Genomic DNA, 25,305 nt, shown 5'->3' with positions numbered 1-25,305 from the left:
GGGCCAGTAATTGTAAAGTCTCTGGTTCAACTCCCGGAGCTGACAAGGTCCATTGTTGTCTCAGGGGAGTTGGGATATGCAAAAACACATTCCCATTACACACAACAGGACAAATACAAGCACCCACCAAATTCTTATTACCAGGGTTAAAACCTGTCCTGGGCCAAGTGGTTCTTTTGCGTGGCAGAAGAGTGCATTAGCCAAGCAGAAGTCTATAGCCAATGGCTCAGGGAGGCACCGCATTAATGCTACTTTTCAGGTCTTAGGCAAGGTTATTACACAAGCGTGGTTACCCAACCTCCGTTACACTTCGCCCCCTTTGACCTTCTTGCAGAGATCCAGGTCAAGGCACCGATGTGACTCAAAATTTGGCGCTGTCAATGGTGCAGGTAAAGTAGTCAGCAGAGCTAGATGTGGGCTGTATTTGGTTCTACATTTTTTAACCAGTGTTTCATAAAGTCCCATCTGTCAACCACACAGGAAGAGTTTTTTCTTTTTGGGATGCTGCTGGTTCCGTCAGTTTTCACACTTCTGTAAGGCAAGAGAGAGACCATTAGATTAAAAAACATTTAGTTCAGAATGATACATGCACATTACCAGGCAAGTCCTTTTTTTATACAATTACAACTTCGGTCAGCTACGCTGGCCTATGGAGTCCCTTGGGAAACAACTACCGAACCTTCCAATGATAGAATTTAAAAAATAAATGATCTGGGCTCCCGAAAGGACTGATCTCTATAATATATTCTGAGTTAGCCATTATTTAAAAAGTATGGTCCACAGAACTATTGAATCTGAGCAACCCTTTAACTGGAACAGAATATGATGGGGACTGAGGGAGGGAATGGGTTGTGGTTATCTTTGTATGGATTTCTTTAATTGTTTTTGTAACCCCCCCTCTGAAAAAAATGACAAAATAGAAAGTTGGTTAAAACAATTACTAATTAGTTCAGATTACAGATAATTGCACCTTTCAAATTAAGTATATTAAAAGGTTATACATTATATTATTATACATTATATTTAAAAAATATTACTTATTTTGAGGTTGGTGTTGCTGTGATGCACAAATGGCAGCCACATTTAATGGATTTGTACAAATATATTTTATTTGTCAGTAAACCTACACACACAACAATTCTGCTGGGGAAATAGTTATTAAGGGTTAAGTTTGCCAATGTGACACTTAATTACAAAACAAAGCCTCAAGCAAGTAGCCAAAACATGACAAGCACAAAAATCCTGAGTAAAGCAAACAAGCTAATAACCAAAAGCGGTCTTTAAAATTCAACAAAACACTTAAATAATATTATTTACAATTCGATATTACAAAATAGCAATATAATCCACTTTGAGGAATAAGTTAACAACACTTTATACAATTCATTTTGGTCAGAAAATAGGACACTTTCAATCAGATATTGCTTATCAGCAATTGACAACGTATTTGAGATTATATACAACAAAAAAAGTAACAACAACAAAAAAGTACAACAAACATGAAACTAATTAAATTAACTTAAAATAGTGAATTCAACATGAAATAAATTAACTCAAGTCCTTTTGTTTCCAACTCCCCTTTGAGTTCCTTCTTTTTTGACTGATATTTGTTTCCTGATCCAGTTCAGTATTTAAACATGGAAACACCAGCACTTCCTTATATTCAAAAGGTCCTTATTTGCTTTATAAACCTGTTCCATAAAAGTTGATAAAGAAGCAGCACTACTCTACATAGGGAGGAAATCTCCCTCTGTTATCAAGAGTTGCTGTCGACAATTCAGAGTTAGCAGTGGAATAGGTCTGACCATTCAGGAGGAAAAATGGGTAATTTATAGGAAGGGGCTCACATGTGGGAGGGAAATTATTTGTCGTAGCGAGAGCTGGGAGGGAGTGCAGAGATTTTTGTGCTGTATTTCCTGCTGGTGCAGATGGAGGAGAAGAAGGCAGACTAGACCAGGAAGACGGATTAGTTTGCTCTAAGAGGACAGGCTCCCCAATGGGGGGATGACCATTGTCCCCAACACCAATCCACAGAGGATGCATTGGCCTCAGATCACTTCCTGTGATGTTCTGGGGGTTATGTGGAACCCAGCTCGCGGCCCACTGCTGCCTCCCATCTGATTTACTTCCCAGCCCTCCCATTGAGGCAGGTAACTGGATCTGTGAGTTTGGCGCTGTCCCACTTTTACTAGTCCTTAGACAGGCCCTGATTTCAGGGTATGTTGGCACAGGTCGGGATAAGGAAGATGCAGGGATATTCCTCTCCATGGCTTGCGTATCATGTGACCTTTCACCCCAGTTTACTACCTGGCTCTTGACAAGGTTTTCTTGGTGTGCCCAAGCCTGGAAATGGGTTGCAGGGTTGCTTGGGGGTGTGGCCCAGTGGTATACATCTGGGTTATCCCTGTTAGGGCTTGAGTTGGAGAGGAAAAACAAGTTAGATGATAGATGTTTATATTTTCCCTCCTCCAAACCATTATTTAGCTATCTTTAATATGGTAGGAATTACATATCAATTGCTACTGTGTTAATTCATGTTTTGCCTCTGATACACAAGGGAAATAACAGTGATCCCCTTCCTTGGCTTATTGACACAAACCTAAATGGTAATTTACTTACGATTTTGTGAGGTCTATTATCGGCAAAGACCCATGTTGAGGATATTTCTTCTGGAAAATAAACCATACAGCAATAAAAGCACAGTCTAATTGATCTCTTTTTACTGGTTTAAAAATCTCACCATGGGAAACATGTTACTAAAGGCAATTTCAATTATTTGATATCATACATGTGTAATTTCTACCCCCCAAAAATGGGAATATATCAACAAACCTCAGCACAGCGAGTGTTCTCCATAGGCGGCCTCCCCCGACTCCGACCTCTGAATCTCTGTGCTGTGTTCCCAGTCTTAACCATGAGCTGGGTCCTCTTTGACACGCTTGTATGCAACAGTGAGACACCAGATTCAGTCACCCCATAGACAATTTGTGGATTTGCTTTCTTGTATTTCGCCTGCAGCTCATCTGACCCAGTCTGTTTCGTGTCCCTCCACACCAGTATCTTCGAAGCGTCAAACAGGATGTGTTCCATGCCAAACCAAGACGTCTTGCTGACCATCGTGTTGCTGCAAGCTTTCAAATAGTAGATTTTCTCCTGAAGAAATCGGAACACCATGGCAAGGTGCTCAGCCTTTCCAACATCGAATCCGTCTTCTAATTCGTCTGCAGGAGTCTCTGTGAAAGTCGTCACAAGCCTCTGGACCCTCTGTAAACTTTCCACACTGTCGCCAAAATTGACCATGCAAGACAGTGGTACAGAGAGGAAGAAACTCTCTATGTCTGAGGGATTTCGTAATGCAGCCTCAATCTCCAGCCTCTCTCTTTTGCTTTTGAGATACATGTAATAAGACATTTCTGGGGCCCTTTTCAGCTGTTCATTCAATGTAGAGACAGCTAAATGGTACCTCTGCAATGCAATTGGTCCTTCGTTGATGAGGCTTTGTTGGAAAGATGAATATAAAGAGGACTGCTGCTGTAATCCCACCTTCCCTTTAAAGAGTTCCCCATACAGAGTGGGATCGTACCACAGCAGACTCCTAAATGTAGATTGTCCACTCAAAAATCGCATCTTGTTATCTACAAATTGCCAGGCCTCCATCATTATCTGCAGTTCCAGGAGAGAATTCAACGCTTCGTACTTCAGTTCCATTGGTACAGGAGGACGGTCCAGATATCGCTCTAAAATCTGATCTCTTGAGACGATAGTTCTATTGACCTCAACATTCTGTTTTTCCTCAAAGTTTAAGATGAAGTACTGCATCATGACTTTGCATTCAGTTCGCAACGGGCAAAGTTCGGCCAAGGAAGTTACTTTGTCTCCATGCTTTAGTGCATTTGAGATATCAGCCACACTGAAGTTTTTATGAAAAGTCTTAGTGTTCACCCTTACAATGTGGCTTTTTGGCTTCTGGTTGGTGTTTTCTTTTGTTTTACAAAATTCGTAATTCTCTGGTTCTATTTCTGCTAGTGCTTTGAGCATGATCATGTTGTTTGCATCAATAGTGCAATTTGGCTGTCTTTGCTGTTCTCTTGAGGCATAATTTTCTGCAATTGTAATCCCATGGTTAATGTCAGGCACACTTGTGGAGATTTCTGCTTCAGTTGTTTTCTTGTCCATAGGAGTTTGAGTGGACTTTTCAGGGACTTCCAACATGGAAGTACTATCAGGGCTAATGCAAGGAATTCTGTAATAATTCGTTTTATTCCCTCTTGTTTTCTCCTTGTGTTCCTGTTCTTTACTATGAATCAGGTCATTGTCTGTGTTGATAATCGGAGTGCATATCTTTATTGGGAAAGGAATTGCATTAGGTCTCAGATTGCGCAACTCCACCCTGTCAAGGACAACCAGATGAACTGGTTTCTCCTTATGGTCATTGACATTATTCTGGATAGTTTCACAAATCTGTGGCAAATTCTTCTCAGTTTCACAGAGTGTATCTGATGTTTTTGGCTCGGGTTTCCTAACTATGTACTCAAAATTTGTCAAGTAATCTCTTAATCTATTGATGAGTTTCACTTCCTTGGAGGGTGTGTCTTCTTGTTCCAGTGGGTTGCAGTAATGTGTTCTATCTGATGTGTCTGCTTTCTCTGTCTCCATTTGACCATACTTGTGCTGCAACACCCGAGCTATCTCTTCCTGTGGTTTGGGTGTGTTTGAATTTAACTCACTGCCACAAAGAATCTTGATGGCAGCATCTAAGGGAAACTCCATGTTCTCAGAAGCTGAAATGATCTCTTTAGCAGGCGCCATATCACTGTTGGCCTCTTCCACCTCTTTTCTAGAGTGTGTATGAGCTTGTAATGCCTTTTCTTTCAGCAGATCCACCTCATGTTTTTTAAACTCAGTTATTCCCTCATTGTCTTGACTTACAGCCACGATATTGGTGCATTTCGGTGGAGGTAATTTGTTCTGAAGGGAAGTGCAATTGCTCTGGGTTTCCTGAGATGTTTCTGTGTCATGTGGCTTGCCGTCGTTGCAAGTTCTGCTTTTAGATAGATCCTTTGCTTCCTCAATGTGTTGAATGTCTTCCACAAAGTTGCTCGCAGTGCTCCCAGAAGTAGATTTTGCAGCCTCTTCATTGACTATATCTATGGTCGACGAAGTTAAGGTTGTGTCAACAGCATCAGCTATCTGCTTTTCCTCGTTGATCTTTTCATTTCCATCTCTCATAGACATATTTGTTTCTAACTCTCTCGTTGGTGTCTTCAGATGTTTCTTCTCGAAACGATTACCTCTCAGATGTTTATTATCATCGGACGTTGGGCTGGAAGTAATATACTTTACAGGAGCATTGCACACATTCCTTTGACTGTACATTCTGTTGTGATTGAATGTCCCCCAACGTTTTTTTCTCCTAAAATCTATTAACATCTTCAGGATAGTGCTTTTTTTTGATGTTATGGGAACTCGCGTTGAGGTCTTTAAGTCATCTGACACAGACATTTTCTGAGCTGCAACCTTTGATTTAAATGTAAAACATGATTTGTGTTTGTTCTCTCTGGCATTTCTTGTGACCTTATTGGGGAAAAAGGTTTTGCGTTTCAAGTTTTTGTGGGAAACATTCAAACAGTCTTTTTCCCTCTGCATAAATGGCATCTGCATATGGCCTGTAATGGCTTTATGGGATGATCTTGATATTTCTGAGTATGGAATGTCAGTGGTGGATTTTTCAACGATCAATTTCTTCTTCACTCTTGAATGTTGATGATTTCTCATTATCCTCACTGAAGCATTTTCCTTCCCTTTGTATTTCTCTGCCATCATTTTGATTAATTTGGCATTGCGGGCATGTGCTCTGTTGAAGGTGGTGTAGTAGGTGGATGTTTTCAGAACACCGTCAATGGGTGTGTTTTCACTGATAATGCTGTTGTTGCTAAACTTTTCATTTTCCTGTACAGTTGGTGAGGCTTGAGTTCCTTGAGGACATTCTGACACTGAAAATCTCTTGGACAGAGAGGGTGATTCCGTGACAGCGGACAATTCTCTATCAGCATTTATTGTGATGCGAAGGTTACATCCCTCTCCGATGTCTACTTGGTTTGGGTTGCAGGACGGAAGGAGTGATTTATTGGTGTCCATAGGACTGTCTTTGCATTTTGGTTTAAGGTAATGTTTACCAGAAATTGAGCATGATCCATGCTGATTAGGTGAAAGAAAGAGCTCACTGAGTTGCAGCCTGTTATACAGGAAACTGTAGACTGTATCTTTGGCTTTTGAATCATCAGCCTGACATTCTTCAGTATTATCAGCTAAGTCACCACAGGTAGAAAATGTATTGGATTCATTTTGTTGATGTTGGCCAATTCCATAACATTCTCTGTCTTTCTGCAAAAGCCTTTCATGATTTTGCCTTGACATGACTCCAGGACAGAAGACCTTGACACTCATAACTTCCTCTGATGTTTCCGTACCACAAACCTCTTCACAAGCATCCATGATATCAGTATGGCTCTGATAAATGACTGGACACCTTGTTTCTGGGGGATTTTCGTTCACCATTGTGTCATCCACTGAACTTACAGCATTTGTTTTGTTTTTCTCTGCTAAGATTGGTTCACACTTCACATCTCTGCTCTGTTTGTTTCCCTCAGCGATTTCAGGTACAATGTTTAGATTTTTTTCATCTCTTATGGAATTTGGTTTGGAGCTTGCCTCTGTGTTCTGCTTGCTTGCATTAGAGTTTTCATTTAGAGCATCCTGAGGTTTTTCCTCTGTTGCTGAGTTAAGATTGGACCTCACCTCTGTTTCCTGCCGGCTTTCAGAGGTTGCAGTTTGGTTGACAGTCTGGGGAAGGAATTGAATCGGTGAGTCATTTTTCATTGCCATTTCATCTTGTGGTTCCACAGTAACTTTGTGCACATCCTCTTTCGTTTCTGTGAGACATGTAGTAGTGGATTCTGGGCTGCAAAGGTTCATGTCTTCTGGTTCCATATTGCCTGTGTTCCTCTCAAATTGAAGGGCCACAATTTCCTCCACAGCCCCACAGACAATTGATGGATTATGGGCTGAAATTTCTGGGATAGGTTTTGAACTCTGATCACCATTTGTGTTGTACTGGGGCAGATGATGTTGTCTCACCTGCTGCTGCAAGTATGCACCACTGTCCTCATGAGTCTTTTGAGGACTGTTGCACATCTCCACTGAGTCTGTGCTGGACAAGCATCTTTTTATACTTCCTGGTTTACATAGCCGCCCAGGGTCGACTGTGGCGACCTTGTCATTTTGATTGAGTAGACACCTGGACTTCTGAAAATAGGTTGCATAAAAATTGGTTCTCTCTAATAATGTATTTTTCTCATCAAATGACAGATGTTGTAGAGAACCAATTTTTGCCTTCCTCTCCTCTTTGGTCAGATGAAAATATGGAGAATACTTCTGGAACTTCATTTTAAGCATTCTAGACGATGGCTGATTCTCAGTTGTAGGTATCACAGAGGATGGAGCTGAAATATTCACCAAAGTAGCAGTAGAACAATCTATTGGTGTATCAGGCTGGCATGGTTTTGGATCATTCTTTTTTCCAGTTTCCCTAAGATTTTTCACCTGTTTTGGTACATTTTGGAGATTCTTATGCTCTGGCTTCACGGTCAATATGCAGACAGAGGTACTTGTTTGTTGACCGCTCTCTGACTCCATTGAAATCGATCTCTGCATATTGTTAGTTTCTCGTGCCGACAATCTGGGATCCTTAATCACACGTGAAGAATAAACTATAGTAGAGACTGGTTCCAATGCACCTGTTGCAGATGTAGACTGTCGCCATAAGTTATCCTGGTTCGTGGCCAGGGTGTTCGAAACTTGTTGACAAGACTGAACTTGGTTACCTAAGTGGGGTTTATTATGGTCAAATTGAGCTGTTCCAGCATGGCTTGGGATCTGTAAATGTATAGGATCAGTAACCAGTCCATTGTCTTCCAAGAAGGTAATTGAACCAGTGAATGGTGGTGGTAAAGGAGGAGCCCAGGAACTAAAGGGTGGTGGGGGCTGGTCGCAGGGACTAAAGGGTGATTTGGGCTGGACACAGGAACTAAAGGGTGATGCGGGCTGGACACAGGAACTAAAAGGTGATGGGGGCTGGACACAGGAACTAAAAGGTGATGGGGGCTGGACACAGGAACTAAAGGGTGATGCGGGCTGGACACAGGAACTAAAAGGAGTTGGAGGTTGGTCGCAGGGACTAATGGGCGCTGGGGACTGGTCGCAGGGACTAAAGGGCGGTGGGGGCTGGTCGCAGGGACTCAAGGGCGGTGGAGGTGGTGGGGGCTGGTCGCAGGGACTAATGTGTAGTGGAGGCGGTGGGGGTTGGTCACTTCCGTTGTGATACAATTGGTTTGCGATTGATGTAATGTTTTGGAAGTTCTGTTGATCACCTCTTTGGAATGGGGGGTTTGTTCCAAATCCCTGACATCTGTATCCAGGCAATGGACTTTCAGTTGTCCCAAAATGTTTGAATGTCACGGTCGCATTCTGACCTCTACCCACTCTTTGAGCCACGGTGCAGGTCTCCAAACATGCCGCTGAATCTGGGAAAGATGAAACAAAGCAATTATTAATACTACATAGGCTATAGTTTGCGTATATGAAATATAAAACATGGATCATCAGCTGATGATGAATATGCTGGAATAAATCTAGTCATTTAAACACAATCTGGTTATTGTAATTCCATACCCTTTGTTTTTGGCCCCAGTTTTACAGATGGAACTAGAGTGCTAGTCGGAGAAGAATTTACAGAAGGAACCAATGAAACCATAGCATATGGCAAACATTGCCTTGGTCTCTGTTTTAGCTCCTGGTTTTCGTTGTAGTCAAACAGGAACACCTGTAAACAGAGAATGTGTCAAGTCATGGTCATATGGTCACATATCAAGTCATGCCTCAGAGCAGCTCTCTCTAAAGGAGTGAACTTTCAAATATATTTATAAATTGTCTATACACATACAGAGTGTACAAAACATTAGGAACACCTGCTCTTTCCATGACATAGACCAACCAGGTGAATCCAGGTGAAAGTTATGATCCCTTATTGATTTCACCTGTTAAATCCACTTAAATTAGTGTAGATGAAGGGGAGGAGACAGGTTAAAGAAGGAGATAGTTGAGACATGTATTGTGTGCCTTTCAGAGGGTGAATGGGCAAGACAAAAGATTTAAGTTCCTTTGAACAGGGTATGGTAGTAGGTGCCATGCGCACTGGTTTGAGTGTGTCAAGAACTGCAACGCTGCTGGGTTTTTAATGCTCAACAGTTTCTTGTGTATCAAGAATGATCCACCACCCAAAGGACATCCAGCCAACTTCACACAACTGTGGGAAGCATTGGAGTCAACATGGGCCAGCATCCCTGCTGAATGCTTTTTCGACAGGGGGTGAAACTCAATATTAGGAAAATATTCCTAATGATTTGTACACTAACTCATATATATACATATTGGCCACTCCTACTCCTTTAATGGTTTTTCTTTATTTTTACTATTATCTACATTGTAGGATAATAGTGAAGACAACAGAACTATGGAATAACACATATAGAATCATGTAGTAACCAAAAAAGTGTTAAACAAATCAAAATATATTTTATATTTGAGATTCTTCAAAGAAGCCACCCTTTGCTTTGATGACAGTTTTGCAAACTCTTGGCATTCTCTCAACCAGCTTCATGAGGTAGTCACCTGGAATGTATTTCAATTAACAGGTGTGCCTTGTTAAAAGTTAATTTGTGGAATTTCTTTCCTACTTAATGCGTTTGAGCCATTCAGTTGTGTTGTGACAAGGTACGGATGGTATACAGAAGATAGCCCTATTTGGCAAAAGACCAATTCCATATTATCTCAAGAACAGCTCAAATAAGCAAAGAGAAACAACAGTCCATCATTACTTTAAGACATGAAGGTCAGTCAATACGGAACATTTCAAAAACTCTGAACGTTTCTTCAAGTGCTGTCGCAAAAACCATCAAGCGCTATGATGGAACTGGCTCTCATGAGGACCGCCACAGGAAAGGAAAACCCATAGTTACCTCTACTGCAGAGGATACGTTCATTAAAGTTACCAGCCTCAGAAATTGCAGCCCAAATAAATGCTTTGCTGGTGACATTGTCTGTGATTTATTTAGAATTCAAGGCACACTTAACCAGCATGGCTAGCACAGCATTCTGCAGTGATTGCCATCCCATCTGGTTTGCACCTAGTGGGACAATCATTTGTTTTTCAACAGGACTATGACCCAACACACCTCCAGGCTGTGTAAGAGCTGTTTGACCAAGAAGGAGAGTGATGGAGTGCTGCATCAGATGACCTGGCCTCCACAATCACCCGACCTCAACCCAATTGAGATGGTTTCAATCAATCAAATACACGTGTTTAGCAGATGTTATTGCTAGTGTAGCTGTTTTGGGATGAGTTGGACCGCAGATTGAAGGAAAAGCAGCCAACAAGTGCTCAGCATATATAGGAACTCCTTCAAGACTGTTTGAAAAGCAGTCCAGGTGAAGCTGGTTGAGAGAATGCCAAGAGTGTGCAAACTTTGCCTTGATGACAGCCATTAAGGCAAAGTGGCTACTTTGAAGAATCTAAAATATATTTAGATTTGTTTAACACTTTTTGGTTACTACATGATCCCATATGTGTTATTTCATAGTTTTGATGTCTTCACTATTATTCTACAATGTAGAAAATAGTAAGAAGAAAGAAAAAAACATTTTCCAAACTTTTGACTGGCACTGTATATACAGTGGGGCAAAAAAGTTTTTAGTCAGCCACAAATTGTGCAAGTTCTCCCACTTAAAAAGATGAGAGAGGCCTGTAATTTCCATCATAGGTACACTTCAACTATGACAGACAAAATGAGAAGGAAAAAAATCCAGAAAATCACATTGTAGGATTTTTAATGAATTTATTTGCAAATTATGGTGGAAAATAAGTATTTGGTCACCTACAAACAAGCAAGATTTCTGGCTCTCACAGACCTGTAACTTCTTCTTTAAGAGGCTCCTCTGTCCTCCACTTACCTGTATTAATGGCACCTGTTTGAACTTGTTATCAGTATAAAAGACACCTGTCCACAACCTCAAACAGTCACACTCCAAACTCCACTATGGCCAAGACCAAAGAGCTGTCAAAGGACACCAGAAACAAAATTGTAGACCTGCACCAGGCTGGGAAGACTGAATCTGCAATAGGTAAGCAGCTTGGTTTGAAGAAATCAACTGTGGGAGCAATTATTAGGAAATGAAAGACATACAAGACCACTGATAATCTCCCTCGATCTGGGGCTCCACGCAAGATCTCACCTCGTGGGGTCAAAATGATCACAAGAACGGTGAGCAAAAATCCCAGAACCACACAGGGGGGACCTAGTGAATGACCTGCAGAGAGCTGGGACCAAAGTAACAAAGCCTACCATCAGCAAGGGCATTGAAGATGAAACGTGGCTGGGTCTTTCAGCATGACAATGATCCCAAACACACCGCCCGGGCAACGAAGGAGTGGCTTCGTAAGAAGCATTTCAAGGTCCTGGAGTGGCCTAGCCAGTCTCCAGATCTCAACCCCATAGAAAATCTTTGGAGGGAGTTGAAAGTCTGTGTTGCCCAGCAACAGCCCCAAAACATCCCTGCTCTAGAGGATATCTGCATGGAGGAATGGGCCAAAATACCAGCAACAGTGTGTGAAAACCTTGTGAAGACTTACAGAAAATGTTTGACCTCTGTCATTGCCAACAAAGGGTATATAACAAAGTATTGAGATAAACTTTTGTTATTGACCAAATACTTATTTTCCATCACAATTTGCAAATAAATTCATTAAAAATCCTACAATGTGACTGTCTGGATTTTTTTTCCTAATTTTGTCTGTCATAGTTGAAGTGTACCTATGATGAAAATTACAGGCCTCTCTCATCTTTTTAAGTGGGAGAACTTGCACAATTGGTGGCTGACTAAATACTTTTTTGCCCCACTGTATGTGTGTATTTACACTACATGACCAAAAGTATGTGGACACCTGCTCCATCGAACATCTCGTTCCAAAATCATGGGCATTAATATGGAGTTGGTCCTCCCTTTGCTCTATAACAGCCTCCACTCTTCTGGGAAGGCTTTCTACTAGATGTTGGAACATTGCTGCAGGGACTTGCTTCCATTCAGCCACAAGAGCATTAGTGAGGTCAGGCACTGGTGTTGGTTGATTAGGCCTGGCTCACAGTCAGCGTTCCAATTCCTCCCAAAGGTGTTCGATGGGGTTGAGGTCAGGGCTCTGTGCAGGCCAGTCAAGTTCTTCCACATCCATCTCGACAAACCATTTCTGTATGGACCTCGCTTTCTGCACGGGGGCATTGTCATGCTGAAACAGGAAAGGGCCTTCTCCAAAAGCACATAATCATCTAGAATGTCATTGTATGCTGTAGCGTTAACATTTCCCTTCACTGGAACTAAGGGGCCGAGCCTGAACCATGAAAAACAGCCCCAGACCATTATTCCTCCTCCACCAAACTTTACAGTTGGCACTATGCATTCGGGCAGGTAGCGTTCTCCTGGCATCCTCCAAACCCATATTCGTCCGTCGGACTGCCAGATGGTGAAGCGTGATTCATCACTCCAAAGAATGTGTTTCCACTGCTCCAGAGTCCAATGGCGGGAAGCTTTACCCCACTCTGGCCGATGCTTGGCATTGCGCATGGTGATCTTAGGCTTGTGTGCGGCTGCTCGGCCATGGAAACCCATTTCAGGAAGCGCCTGACGAACAGTTCTTGTGCTGACGTTGCTTCCAGAGGCAGTTTGGAACTCGGTATTCAGGGTTGCAATCGAGAACAGACTATTTTTATGCGCTTCACACATCAGCACTTAGCGGTCTTGTGTGGTCTACCACTTTGCGGCTGAGGCTGTTCTACTGCCAATGTTTGTCTATGGAGATTACTTGGCTGTGTATGCGATTTTATACAACTGTCAGCAACGGGTGTCGCTGAAATAGCCAAATCCACTAATTTGAAGGTGTGTCCACATTCTTCTGAATGTATAGTGTATATTATATAAAAGATAGAGAATGACAGTGGGGAAAGATAGACAGAGGTTGTATCAAAGAGCAGCAAGTGGGATTTGAACTAATGTAGACACCGTAGATATGTATGCTGGAGGCTGCGGCATTACCACTAGACCAGCCAGGCCACTAAACTTACTGACGAGCTCAAAACTTGCTGAGACAAGCTGTCCCTCGGGACAGCGGGGTCTTTGGACACGTGACAATCGTAATTCACCGTTGGATCATGTGTGCTGTTCCTTCCATAACATGGAGGTACTTTTTTCACCTTGCCAAAGAGAACCTATGGGAAGAAAAGCAAAACCATATGTTTTACTTGCTTAATGAATAGAAATAATGACAATTATCATATTGACGACTATTACCATCTAACCTTGAAAATGATGAGGATTTTTCCAGCAGGGGTGTTGCCGCTGATATTTTTCAGGGCCACATCAGCGTGCCTGTGCAAATAGACTCCATATGACGGGTTTCCCAGAGAGTGTTGATCTGTGTTCTCAACCTTCAGTCCGTGTTGATACATTTGCTTAGCTTTTTGGTCAGAGGTGACTAAAAAACAGAACCTCTCCTCCATTTCTCTGACGTGTCTATCCTTTAAACGCATTTCAGATCTGAGATAATAGGAACATGAAAGCAAATGACTGGTCGACAGGGTTAGATGTATCACACACTGTTCTGAAATTAAATATAACACCAACTCTACATATATTAGTGATTCCCTCATTAGGCAATTTAGAGATCCCGCAAAGTAGGCATAAAAAGATCATTGGTAAAACTAGGAAATTATGAATGTGCAATTTCCACACACAGGCATACTTCAACTTCAAAGAGAACACTTGATAGGGGATAACAACACCCTCTTTACCTGATAGGGGATAACAACACCCTCTTTACTTGATAGGGGATAACAACACCCTCTTTACCTGATAGGGGATAACAACACCCTCTTTACCTGATAGGGGATAACAACACCCTCTTTACCTGATAGGGGATAACAACACCCTCTTTACCTGATAGGGGATAACAACACCCTCTTTACCTGATAGGGGATAACAAAACCCTCTTTACCTGATAGGCGATAACAACACCCTTTTTACCTGATAGGGGATAACAAAACCCTATTTACTTGATAGGGGATAACAACACCCTCTTTACCTGATAGGGGATAACAAAACCCTATTTACTTGATAGGGGATAACAACATCCTCTACTTGATAGGGGATAACAACACCCTCTTTACTTGATAGGGGATAACAACACCCTTTACTTGATAGGGGATAACAACACCCTCTTTACTTGATAGGGGATAACAACACCCTCTTTACTTGATAGGGGATAACAAAACCCTATTTACTTGATAGGGGATAACAACACCCTCTTTACTTGATAGGGGATAACAACACCCTCTTTACTTAATAGGGGATAACAACACCCTCTTTACTTAATAGGGGATAACAACACCCTCTACTTGATAGGGGATAACAACACCCTCTTTACGTGATACGAGATAACAACACCCTCTTTAGAGGATGATAACAAAGCAATATAACAGGATATTAGATAGTCAGATGTTGCTGGAAACCATATGTTTGATACCATTCCATTGATTCCATTCCAGCCATTATTATGAGCCTTCCTCTCCTCAGCAGCTTCCACTGATGTACATATTCATATCATGTTTCAGTACAGAGTTGTATATGCATATAGCACATGCATGCAGTTCTTGTGAAGATATGCACTAACGCCATTGATCAACATGTTGATTGTCACCTTTTTTCAAAGAACTCTCGCAGTAGCTCCTCGTTGTGTATTAGCGTGACATCATCCCACTGCCAGCTGAAGGATATCTCCTTGCCCATGTCCAATCGGGACTCATTCAGAGTTGTCTGTATCATACTATAGTCCCTGCTCTCTTTGAGGCAGACATCCAAAAGAGCTAGTCAAAAAGAGATGCACACGGACAGGATACAATGTAATTCAACCATCCAACATAAATACATGGCAAAACACTCTGAACTTTAATTCACAAATCAATAGTTTTAGCATTATTGTTATTGTTGATAATAAATTGAATTTATATCACACTTTTTCAAGTGCTAAAAGCATTGTAGAGCATGGCACTGACTTTATGAGCTATCAGATTATATTATTCAGATTATATTGACATTGGTTCTGAATGTGATTATATGTTTCTCATACCTTTTCCATCTCCCCTCTTCCTCCTGGGAATGGTGAAATTCCTCAGGGTCAGAGCTCCTATTACCTGGGAAGACGTCAGGGTCGGAGCTCCTATTACCTGGGAAGACGTCAGGGTCGGAGCTCCTATTGCCTGGGAAGAGCTCACGGTCGGAGCTCCTATTACCTGGGAAGAGCTCACGGTCGGAGCTCCTATTGCCTGGGAAGAGCTCAGGGTAAGAGCTCCTATTTCCTGGGAAGAGCTTCGGGATGGAAGTGCCATCTCTCTCTTGCTACCGAGTGTCTCCATGGTGCTGGCCTAATCCAGAACATTACCCTGTTAAAAGTCCACACATCAGATCACAGCCAAGAGGACCGGACAACTTCTTCTTACTACAAAAACTGTTAAACGCCATTTTGTATTTTCTCAATCTGGAATGCTGTCATGGCATGTTTTTGTATGAGGCACACTTCCCCATTTCTGAGTAACATGATAACTTGATTGTGCAAGCATTCAAAAAACTGCCAATTAGTATGTTGTTAAGTCAACCTTCTTCCCCATTTCCAAACAAAAATTGGTGCCAATGCTCAGGTATACTTACGGTTTGCATATCCAATCGTGTTCAGTGGTGGTATTTACCCTCATTCATCGAGATATAGTATACTGTATTGATTTACAAAGTACTGGATTCACAGCAGAATAACAAGGTGCCCAAAACGGCAACCTTATCTCTCAGATTGTTCGATGATCTAGCTTAGCTCACGGAAATCATTCGTTTTTCTTCCTTGTCGAGGGCAAAGTTACTGGCACATGCTTGAGTGGATCAGAATCTGAATGTAAATATGTGTAGTTCTAATATCTCACCCGGTCTCAATAATGTCTACCCATTCCTGGAACATGTATGGTGTATCCAAAGTCACTGTGTTGTCTCAGTTGACCTTTAACCTTCCCTTCTGATAAGTCTCTCAGCCCCCATTTGCTTGTTTTAACATCATGTGACCCACGTGACCATATACAGACAAGTATTTGGAGCAAAACAGATTCAACTTGACAGATTCAACTTGAGGCCAAAGGTTGTACAACACTGTCTATAACTGTGGAAATAAGCCAAATTGGTTAATGCAGACAGATCGTAAACTACACTAGCAGAAAAACCACATGACTTCACAAGTGGAAAATCACATGCTTTCACATGAAATGTCACACTTGAAGTCATGTGAAAACATGTGTTTTTGGAAAACTTCATATGATTTCACATGTTGCTTTACATGTTATCACATTACCTTCACATAAGATCCCACGAAAACATGTTTTTGGAACACTTCACGTGTTCACATGTGAAATTCATGTGGTTTTTCCGTAAAGTCAAATCAAAGGTTTGCTTCTATGTATTGAGCAACAAATCACCAAAATCTGCTCCAAAACCAAAATATCTCTGGAAATGGAACAGTGATATCGACCTGCGTGTGAGCCTCTGATGCAAGGAACCACTCAAAAACAGAAATCACAAAAAAAAAGTGTGTTACCTTTTAATTAGATATTATAAACAAAGTAAACAATTCTTCAAAAAATATGAAGAAGTAGGTAATCCAGTCAAAACAGCCATCCAACGCTAAAATGAAGAAGTAAGCAGTATTTTTTTTAACTGGAAATGTCGAAAGTGAGCTCAGCCTCACAGGACTGGTTCCATGTGTATGAAACAAGTACTGCACAGACTGTTCTTTGACAATCAGACGGCAAACAAGTTTGATGGCAAACAAGTTTAGCAGGTTTATTTATTTATTTATTTATTTTTTACACTTGTTCTTCCTGAATACTTTTCGACCATGAACTTTGAGGCATGCATTCCAACAGCTTCATCTATGAGGCTGGTTGAAACGGGCATGTTTCACCCAGACTACCTGCACTATCTTTATCGAGCCCTTTTTGCACCAAGTCTTTTGATTCATCACATACATCTGCTGTTACTGTTTATCTGCTGTTACTGTTTATCTGCTGTTACTGTTTATCTGCTGTTACTATCATCTACTGCTGCTACTATTATCTATGCCGTTGCCTAGTCACCTATTATGTTTATATCTACCTCAATTACCTCATACACCTGCACATCAACTCGGTACTGGTACCCCGTGTATATAGCCAAGTTATCATTACTCATTGTGTATTTATTATAATTTTTCTATAATTTTTCTCTTCACTGTTAGTCAACATCGATTGTACTTGTAACATGCTACGTAAACAACTTGATTTGAAATTACTTGGAAGGAAAAGGCACGACTCTCGCTTCACAATTAAAAACCATTTTCTAATTCGTGTTTTAAACATTTGTTTTATGTTTTAAACTTGAGTCAGAAAATAAAACATCACGTTTTGAGTGAGCGTTGTGCCTTTTCCTTCCAAATGCTCTAATTTTTGGTTGCACCTTGTCACATGTTGGTTAAGCACCTCTCCATAAATCATAAATCACCCCATCTCAAGACAAACTGTAGACCTGTACTTATACTGACTGCAGAGTGTGCATCAGTAAAACCTTGGTGTTTTTGTTAGACCATCATACATCATGTTTAATCTTTTAATGAAGATACACTAAAGATGAAAAAAAGCTAAACAAAATAAGCAGGAAATGACTGAAGCAGTGAATACATGCTGTTCTCTTACCATACTCAGAATTGTGGATAGAAATCTTCAAGCTTGTCTCAGATGCATTTGTCACTCAAATGTGAGTGTCATACAATTTGTACTTGCAATTTAAGGGGACACTCTGCAAAGGGTTACTGCAGGAGGAAATGGCTTGACCTCAAAGTCACATGCTCAGTTGCAAAGGCTCAGGAAGTCCCCGCCACTGCTACAGCTCATACCTCCTATAGCTGCATATATAGGTTCTTACCACAAAGACTAATATATTCTACTGAAAGACACCAAAACGAAGACATCTTTTTCCAATCCTGTTCATATGCAGCTGACAGATTTGGTTTTGACTGAATACACAATCAATTGCCCTTTAATTGTTGTTAAATAGCTGTTCATCGTTTTATAATAGTTCCCCTATATTGAGCAACATGTTGAATCATGGAAAATGTACTGATCTGAAGGATAAGCACTGCAGCACACTGACCTACACACATACACTAACATCATGGGTGGTATGCTAATTACAACAGCTATAATACTCAACTACAGACAGTGTTGGCAAACTGCATGTAATTCAGCTAGTAATTTAACTACATTTTACAGTAGCTTGGTGTTAGTTGAACTCAATTCAAATGTTGGTAGTTTTTTCAGTAGTTCATTATTTTGTAGCCATGTAGCGGTGTAGCTGACTACTGGAACTACACATGACTGTTTTACCATGTAGCGGTGTAGCTAACTACAGGAACTACACTCTACTTTTATAGCTAAAATAAAATAATGGATGAAATAGGAGAGAATTGTCTTTATTTTTCGGCATCAGGCCTAATTCTCCCTTGAAAAATAGGTTTTGCGTTTAAGCTAAATTGCACATTCTGCTAACATCTGATTCCAGAGTGATCTGTTCTTGAAATTTGTAGTCGATAACATATCAGGTTTAGATATGATAATTTTTCACAAAGTAGTTTGGAGGTAGTGAACTACCTTTTCAAAGTAAGTTTCGTTAAATAAACTCTAGCTTTTGTGTAGCTTAAAGTCTTCCAGTGTGAAGTAAACGGTTGCTTGGTTAACTCTTTTTTCAGAGTAGCTTCCTCAACACTGACTAGAGATGGGCGTATGTGATATAATTATGGGCGCACAGTGATAAAAAGCACCAAAACTGAGGCCTCTCTTTATAGTGTGACCTTTTGTGTATTTACATGGTGGTTACAGGGCCTACAGAAAGGATTCACACCGCTTGACTTTGTCCACATTTTGTTGTGTTACAGACTGAATTTTAAAATGGATTCAATTGAGATTTTGTGTCACTGGCCTACACACAATATCCCCATAATGTCAAATTGGAATAATATTTTTAGAAATTGGTAAAAAAAAATGTCAAGCTGAAATGTCTTGAGTCAATAAGTATTCAACCCCTTTGTTACGGAAATCCTAAATAAATAAGTGTAAAAATGTGCGTCACAAGTCACATAATAAGTTTAATGGACTCACTCTGTGTGCATTAATAGTGTTTAACATGATTTTTCAATGGCTACCTCATCTCTCTACCCCTTTGCACCCTACACTTTATCTGTAAGGTCCCTCAGTCGAGCAGTACATTTCAAACACAGATTCAACAACAAAGACCTTGGAGGTTTTCAAATGCCTCGCGTTGAAGGGCACCTATTGTTATAAATATGTATTTTTTAAGCAGATATTGAATATCCCTTTGAGCATGGTGAAGTTATTAATTACACTTATGATAGTGTATCAATACACCCAGTCACTACAAAGATACAGGTGTCCTTTCTAACTCAGTTGCCGGAGAGGAAGGAAACCTCTCAGGGATTTCACCATGAGGCCAGTGGTGACTATAAAACAGTTACAGAGTTTTCAATACTAACCTAAATGACAGAGTGAAAAGAATAAAAATATTCCAAAACATGCATCCTGTTTTCAATAAGGCACTAAAGTAAAACTGCAAAAAATGTGACAAAGAAATTAACTTTATGTCCTGAATACAAAGCGTTATGTTAGGGACAAATCCAACACATCATTGAGTACCACTCTTGATATTTTCTAGCGTGGTGGTGGCTGCATCATGTTATGGGTATGCTTGTCATCTGCAAGGACTAGGGAGTTTTTGGGGGGATGAAAACAAACAGAATAGAGATAAGCACAGGCAAAATCCTAGAAGAAAACTTGGTTCAGTCTGCTTTCCAACAAATACTGGAAGACAAATTCACCGTTCAGCAGGACAATAACCTAAAAGACAAGGCCAAATATACACTGGAGTTGCTTACCAAGACAACATTGAATGTTCCTGTATGACCCAGTTACAATTTTGATGTAAATCGGCTTGATAATCTATGGCATGACTTGAAAATGGCTGTCCAGCAAATCGACAACCAACTTGACAGAGCTTGAAGAATTTTTTAAGAATAATGTGCAAATATTATACAATTGCAAAGCTCTTAGAGACTTACTCAGAAAAACTCACAGCTGTAATCGCTGACAAATGTGATTCTAACATGTATTGACTCAAGGTTGTGAATTCTTATGTAAATAAGATATTTATTTTTCAATAAATTAGCAAAAATTTCTCAAATCATATTTTGAGTTTGTTATTACGGGATATATTGTGTGTAGATGGGTGTGAGAAAACAGATTTAATCAATTTTGAATTTAGCCTGTAACAACAAAATAAGTCAAGGTTTTTGAATACTTTCTGAAGGCAGGTACATGTAATTAGTGTGGATAGGTACACATTAGTGTGGGTACTAGGTAGACCTATGGATTACCATGTAAATGGGTGGTTGACATAATGGCAAACACAATATAACTTAATTTAAAATGGTTACAATTGTGACATTACTAAAAGCTTTGTTTTTAAAAAATCTTGGAAGAGCTCATGAGTAAATTCATCCAGTGTTTGTGTTTTTTTCTCTCACAATTCTGAGCCAAATGTGCTAATTGTCCAATGTTGTGTCTGTCCCATGGAAGATTGTGGAACTTTGAAATTAAATTAACATAAATTAATAAAAACATGAATACAATTCCCTTCACCTACTCTTGTACTTATGACACAGAAGTCTCTTTCAAGAAACAATAGTTCCCAAGTCCATTTGTGATATTTCAAAAATTAAACTTTGTCCTCAAAACCAATGTCCAAATGGTGTGACACAATTATGTGATCAAACAACGAGCCAGCATTTGAGCACCATTGGACAGGGAAGGGTTCTCTTGCAACGAGGAAGTACAGAAGACATTGCTGGAGCACATAGTTGGAACAGATTGGCAGCTTTGTTGTATGTTGTGTATTGTCCACGAGGTGAGGCCAATAAATAAACATTTAAAAAGGTGTTGTCTTGAACAAAATGTTAAGGCAGGTAACATGAGGCAGGTAACATGAGGCAGGTAACATGAGGCAGGTAACATGAGGCAGGTAACATCGTCATAATACACAATTAAACACATTGTTTTCTATCTAGATTTGTATCTGTGAATCTAATTAAAAATGTAATGGGGAAACACTTGGTTATGGTCATTAGATGAGGAAATTGTGTTTTTCAATTTAAATTCTAGAATATAATTACTGATTTAACAACAGAAGAAACTAATAATTAGTGAAAATAATATTTTTGTCTATTGGGGAATTAATAAACCTATATATTAGAATGAATTATAATGCCACACCAGAGGACAAATTCAAGGCTATAATGCATGACATGGTTAATTAAATCTGATTTTTTTTCAATAAATCGAAGGCGGCCACATAACATTTTTAATTGTTTAGACAGTCTATTGCAACTATATGTTTTGTTTACATTAATTTTAGAAGACATATTTTTTTCACTTTTGTTTTGGCCATATAGCAACTACTTAAATACACACTGTGGCTTCAGAAAGTATTCACAACCCTTGACCTTTTCCACATTTTGTTGTGTTTAATGTGTTTAATTCCATTCGCTCAGTTCCAGCTGTTAATATGAGCCGTCCTCCCCTCAGCAGCCTCCACTGCTCTGTACCCCCTACTTTATCTGTAAGGTCCCTCAGTCGAGCAGTGAATTTCAAACAGATGCAACCCTAAAGTACAGGGAGGTTTTCCTAATGCCTCGCAAAGAAGGGCATCTATTAATTTATTTGTATTTATTTAACCTTTATTTAACTAGGCAAGTCAGTTAAGAACAAATACTTATTTACAATGGCGGCCTACCAAACCCTCCCCTAACCCGGACGACCCTGGGCCAATTGTGCGACGCCCTATGTGACTGCCGATCAAAGCTGGTTGTAATACAGCCCAGGATCAAACCCGGGTCTGTAGTGACGCCTCTAGCACTGCGATGCAGTTAGACCGCAGCGCCACTCGGCATGGTAAAGTTATTAATGATGTCAACGATTGCAGCGTCAACCTAAGAGCAGGCAAAGACCAGACCATTGGTTGCTACGCAACGACTGACTGCTTCCGGCTCAGAATACCACCTTAGTCGTGCACTGAAGCTGGTACAAGGTGATTGAACAGCTCCCAACAGAAAAGATGTTCTGGCTGGTCTGGTCTGGTAGATAGTCTGGTTGGTTTTAGCTAGTTACAGAAAAAAACGCATGATTTCACGTGGAAAAGCACATGATTTCATGTGAAATTTTACATGATCACATGTGTGTAGTTTTATGTTATCACATGTTGCTTTACATGTTGCCTCATGTTATTACATTAACTTCACATGAAAGCATGTATTTTTGGAACAGTTCACACATGGCCAGGTGACATTCATGTGTTATTTCTGGAAGGGGCAGGTCAATCAGCTACCAGCTACCATGTCTCAGAACCTACCTAGAGCTAGCCAAACTGGTTTAACTGGTCACCAGGTTGAGCTGGATTTTCCAGCAGGGCATGTTTTAGGGACATGTATTCCAAAGTGGTACCAAACTTAAAAATCGAACACAGGAAACATACTTCACAACTGGATTAATCTGGTGAAAATTTTATTGAACACTAAAATAAAAGGATTGATGGTTAATACAACTGTAAAACATCCACATGTTCATCTATACCCTTCAAAGCAATACATCTGTTGCCATGAGAATCCGCTTCATTTTCCAAGAACGCATCATAACCAATGATGTATATAAACCCTGGATTGTTGACGCTATGTATCGGCCATATTGACACTCCCCAGTAGGCGCTGTCCTCCATAGGAATGAATGGAATTCTACAATATTTCAATGTTTCAAGGACAAAATTGCATGTATTTAAGTATTTTGTTGTTGTAGTGGGGACAGTAATATTAGTAATCTCAAAAAACTATACTTTAAGGAAAATGTTATATATTTTTTACTTTAAGTTTAGCTCACATTATATAACTTAAAAGTATGCATTAAGGTGTCTGTAATAGAATATATGTGGCAAAAACGAATGTACATATTTATAAATTAATAGCTTCCAATGGTGGGGGAGTGCCAAGATGGAGGCACGGTGGCTTCAACATAACGCCCCTATCAGTCATGTAGTGTTTATATAAATCACTGATCATAACCCTTTGAAGACTGCATTCTCTTCAGCTTTACCCTCTCCCGGACCCTGCTACATGTAGAAGCTATTCAAAGACAAACATTTGAATCATTAGCATAAAAAAATTAAAAATATCATTAGATTGTCTATAGATCTTTTGGAGCATACTCACAGAGGCAGGGTAACTGTAAATAGGCATCACTGATCCGATCACTATTTCCTTTGGCTAAAGTATCTTGTCACCTTGGTACTAACTGCTTTGAAAGCGGTAGGAGATACAGGTCTCTGTCTCCCATCTGTCTAGCTGTAGGGATGTCTTTTGCTTATAGCAAACACAATTTGCTAAATTCTGTAGTAATGACAGACTCTCCCTGGGGCCAGTACAAATGACACTCTGGTGGCAAAGTGTTGGTAGTACATGTCCTAATTGATAACGAGGCTTCCACTGACAGTAGGCTATTTACAGTTGCACTTTACCATGTGTGTTCTGGGAAGACATCTTGTGAGTGCACAACATGTCGAACTTCAAGTTTTTTTTATCCTACTTTTGAAATGTCCTCTTTGCATGCATGCAGTTTGGTTTCATATGAGCACCTTTATATCTTATCATATAGCACCATTTTTCATAGTAAATCCCCCCCCCCGTTTTCAGTTTAGGACCCAACTGTTGGCATGCATCAACTTTTTTTTTTAAACGTGTTTTTTCTCAGATAGGTTTTTTCTAAACGTTGCAATCTTTTACAAACATTACAAGGCAATAAATGGATATTCATACGGTACCATACATGTAGAACATGAAGTATTACAGTACACAGGTTAAAGAAAGTTCTAGAATACTAAACAATTGCTTTCTTGTTTTGAGTCATATAATATTCTATAGGACACGCTAATGTTGTACATTACATTTATCCAAAGATACACTAAACATTTTTGCTTCACTATTTCATTTTTTTATATCATTACCATAGACAGTTATATTTCGAAAAAATCCCACTGCAGTAATGCCATGATAAACACAAAAGCCAAAAGAAACAAACCAACAAAGCTTCTTCAATAGCCAGACTTTTTCACAGCACGCTACCTACACAAGAATAAATTAGAAACATATGTAAATACGCCATCACTTTTCCCAAGTGAAGCCGGGACTCCTTTTCTCTTCATTGTCACTACTGCAGTTAGGTGGTTATTAGTGTTTTGTGGAACTCAAGTACTAAGTAGCCTATGCTTTTGAAATGATAATCTCCTAAACATGCTTGAACATCATTGGTGTTTTGTGCAATAGAAATCTGTTGCAATAATCATATCCCTCTTATTTCTTTCACAAGATTGACAGGTAATCTTTTCCATTTGTTCTAAAAACGAATAAAAATGATAATCCTAATCAAAACAATACCACCAAATTGTAAAGAAGTGTTAAGGCTAAAAGGTTGTAAAACCTTTTGTTTGGATGATAACAGTCCAAATTGAATTCATTCAAGTGATTTATAAGAGACCAACTCAACCTTCAATGATGACCTTGCTTGCTCTTATAAAGACGTTTTGACCATTCAAACACCTGCCCAAGTCTAGTTGGATATCAGGCCGACACATGATCTAGTATGGCTTTCAGGCAAGCTACAAATACGGAATAGTCAATTAAATTCATTCTAAGCGTGTCTTTCTTGGATAATACCGGTACGTCACTGTATTTTCTGTGGAGTCAATTGTGAAATACAACGTCCTTAATAGATTGCAAAAATAATAATAATAACTACAGAAAGCATTACATAATATACCAGACAAATATAATGGAATAAAACAGTATAATATATCTTTCATCTTTAATTCCATAGAATTTCTCATTGACTTAATTTCATATATTTTTGTTTGGTAGAATAATAAGGAAGAGGAAACCTGTGTGCACGTAATCTAAAGTGCTTGTTT

The 25,305-nt window shown here is 39.8% G+C and overlaps 1 protein-coding gene across 2 annotated transcripts; it reads right to left on the bottom strand.

The window, feature by feature from the left end:
* Window positions 1–467: 467 nt before the first annotated feature.
* LOC139408334 (protein TASOR) lies at window positions 468–16,178 on the bottom strand. 2 transcript variants are annotated; one of them, XM_071152090.1, is made up of 9 exons: window positions 15,868–16,178; window positions 15,290–15,602; window positions 14,861–15,026; window positions 13,464–13,701; window positions 13,230–13,373; window positions 8,731–8,881; window positions 2,833–8,582; window positions 2,620–2,669; window positions 1,088–2,413 (listed from the first exon to the last, which is right to left on the bottom strand). In XM_071152090.1, exons 2-9 carry the CDS (start codon window positions 15,573–15,575, stop codon window positions 1,723–1,725), a joined length of 7,476 nt encoding a protein of 2,491 aa, XP_071008191.1. In that variant the 5' UTR covers window positions 15,576–15,602; window positions 15,868–16,178; the 3' UTR covers window positions 1,088–1,722. The 2 variants fall into 2 exon arrangements, with proteins under 2 accessions (XP_071008192.1, XP_071008191.1); XM_071152091.1 differs by lacking the exons at window positions 1,088–2,413; window positions 2,620–2,669 and adding an exon at window positions 468–531 and having other exon boundaries at window positions 8,430–8,582; window positions 15,868–15,994.
* Window positions 16,179–25,305: the final 9,127 nt, after the last annotated feature.

The sequence above is a fragment of the Oncorhynchus clarkii genome, chromosome 5, assembly GCF_045791955.1.
Source record: "Oncorhynchus clarkii lewisi isolate Uvic-CL-2024 chromosome 5, UVic_Ocla_1.0, whole genome shotgun sequence".
In the NCBI taxonomy this organism is placed as follows: domain Eukaryota; kingdom Metazoa; phylum Chordata; class Actinopteri; order Salmoniformes; family Salmonidae; genus Oncorhynchus; species Oncorhynchus clarkii.
The sequence above is the reverse complement of the archived record's forward strand: the minus strand, read 5'-3'. Positions and strand labels throughout refer to the sequence as shown.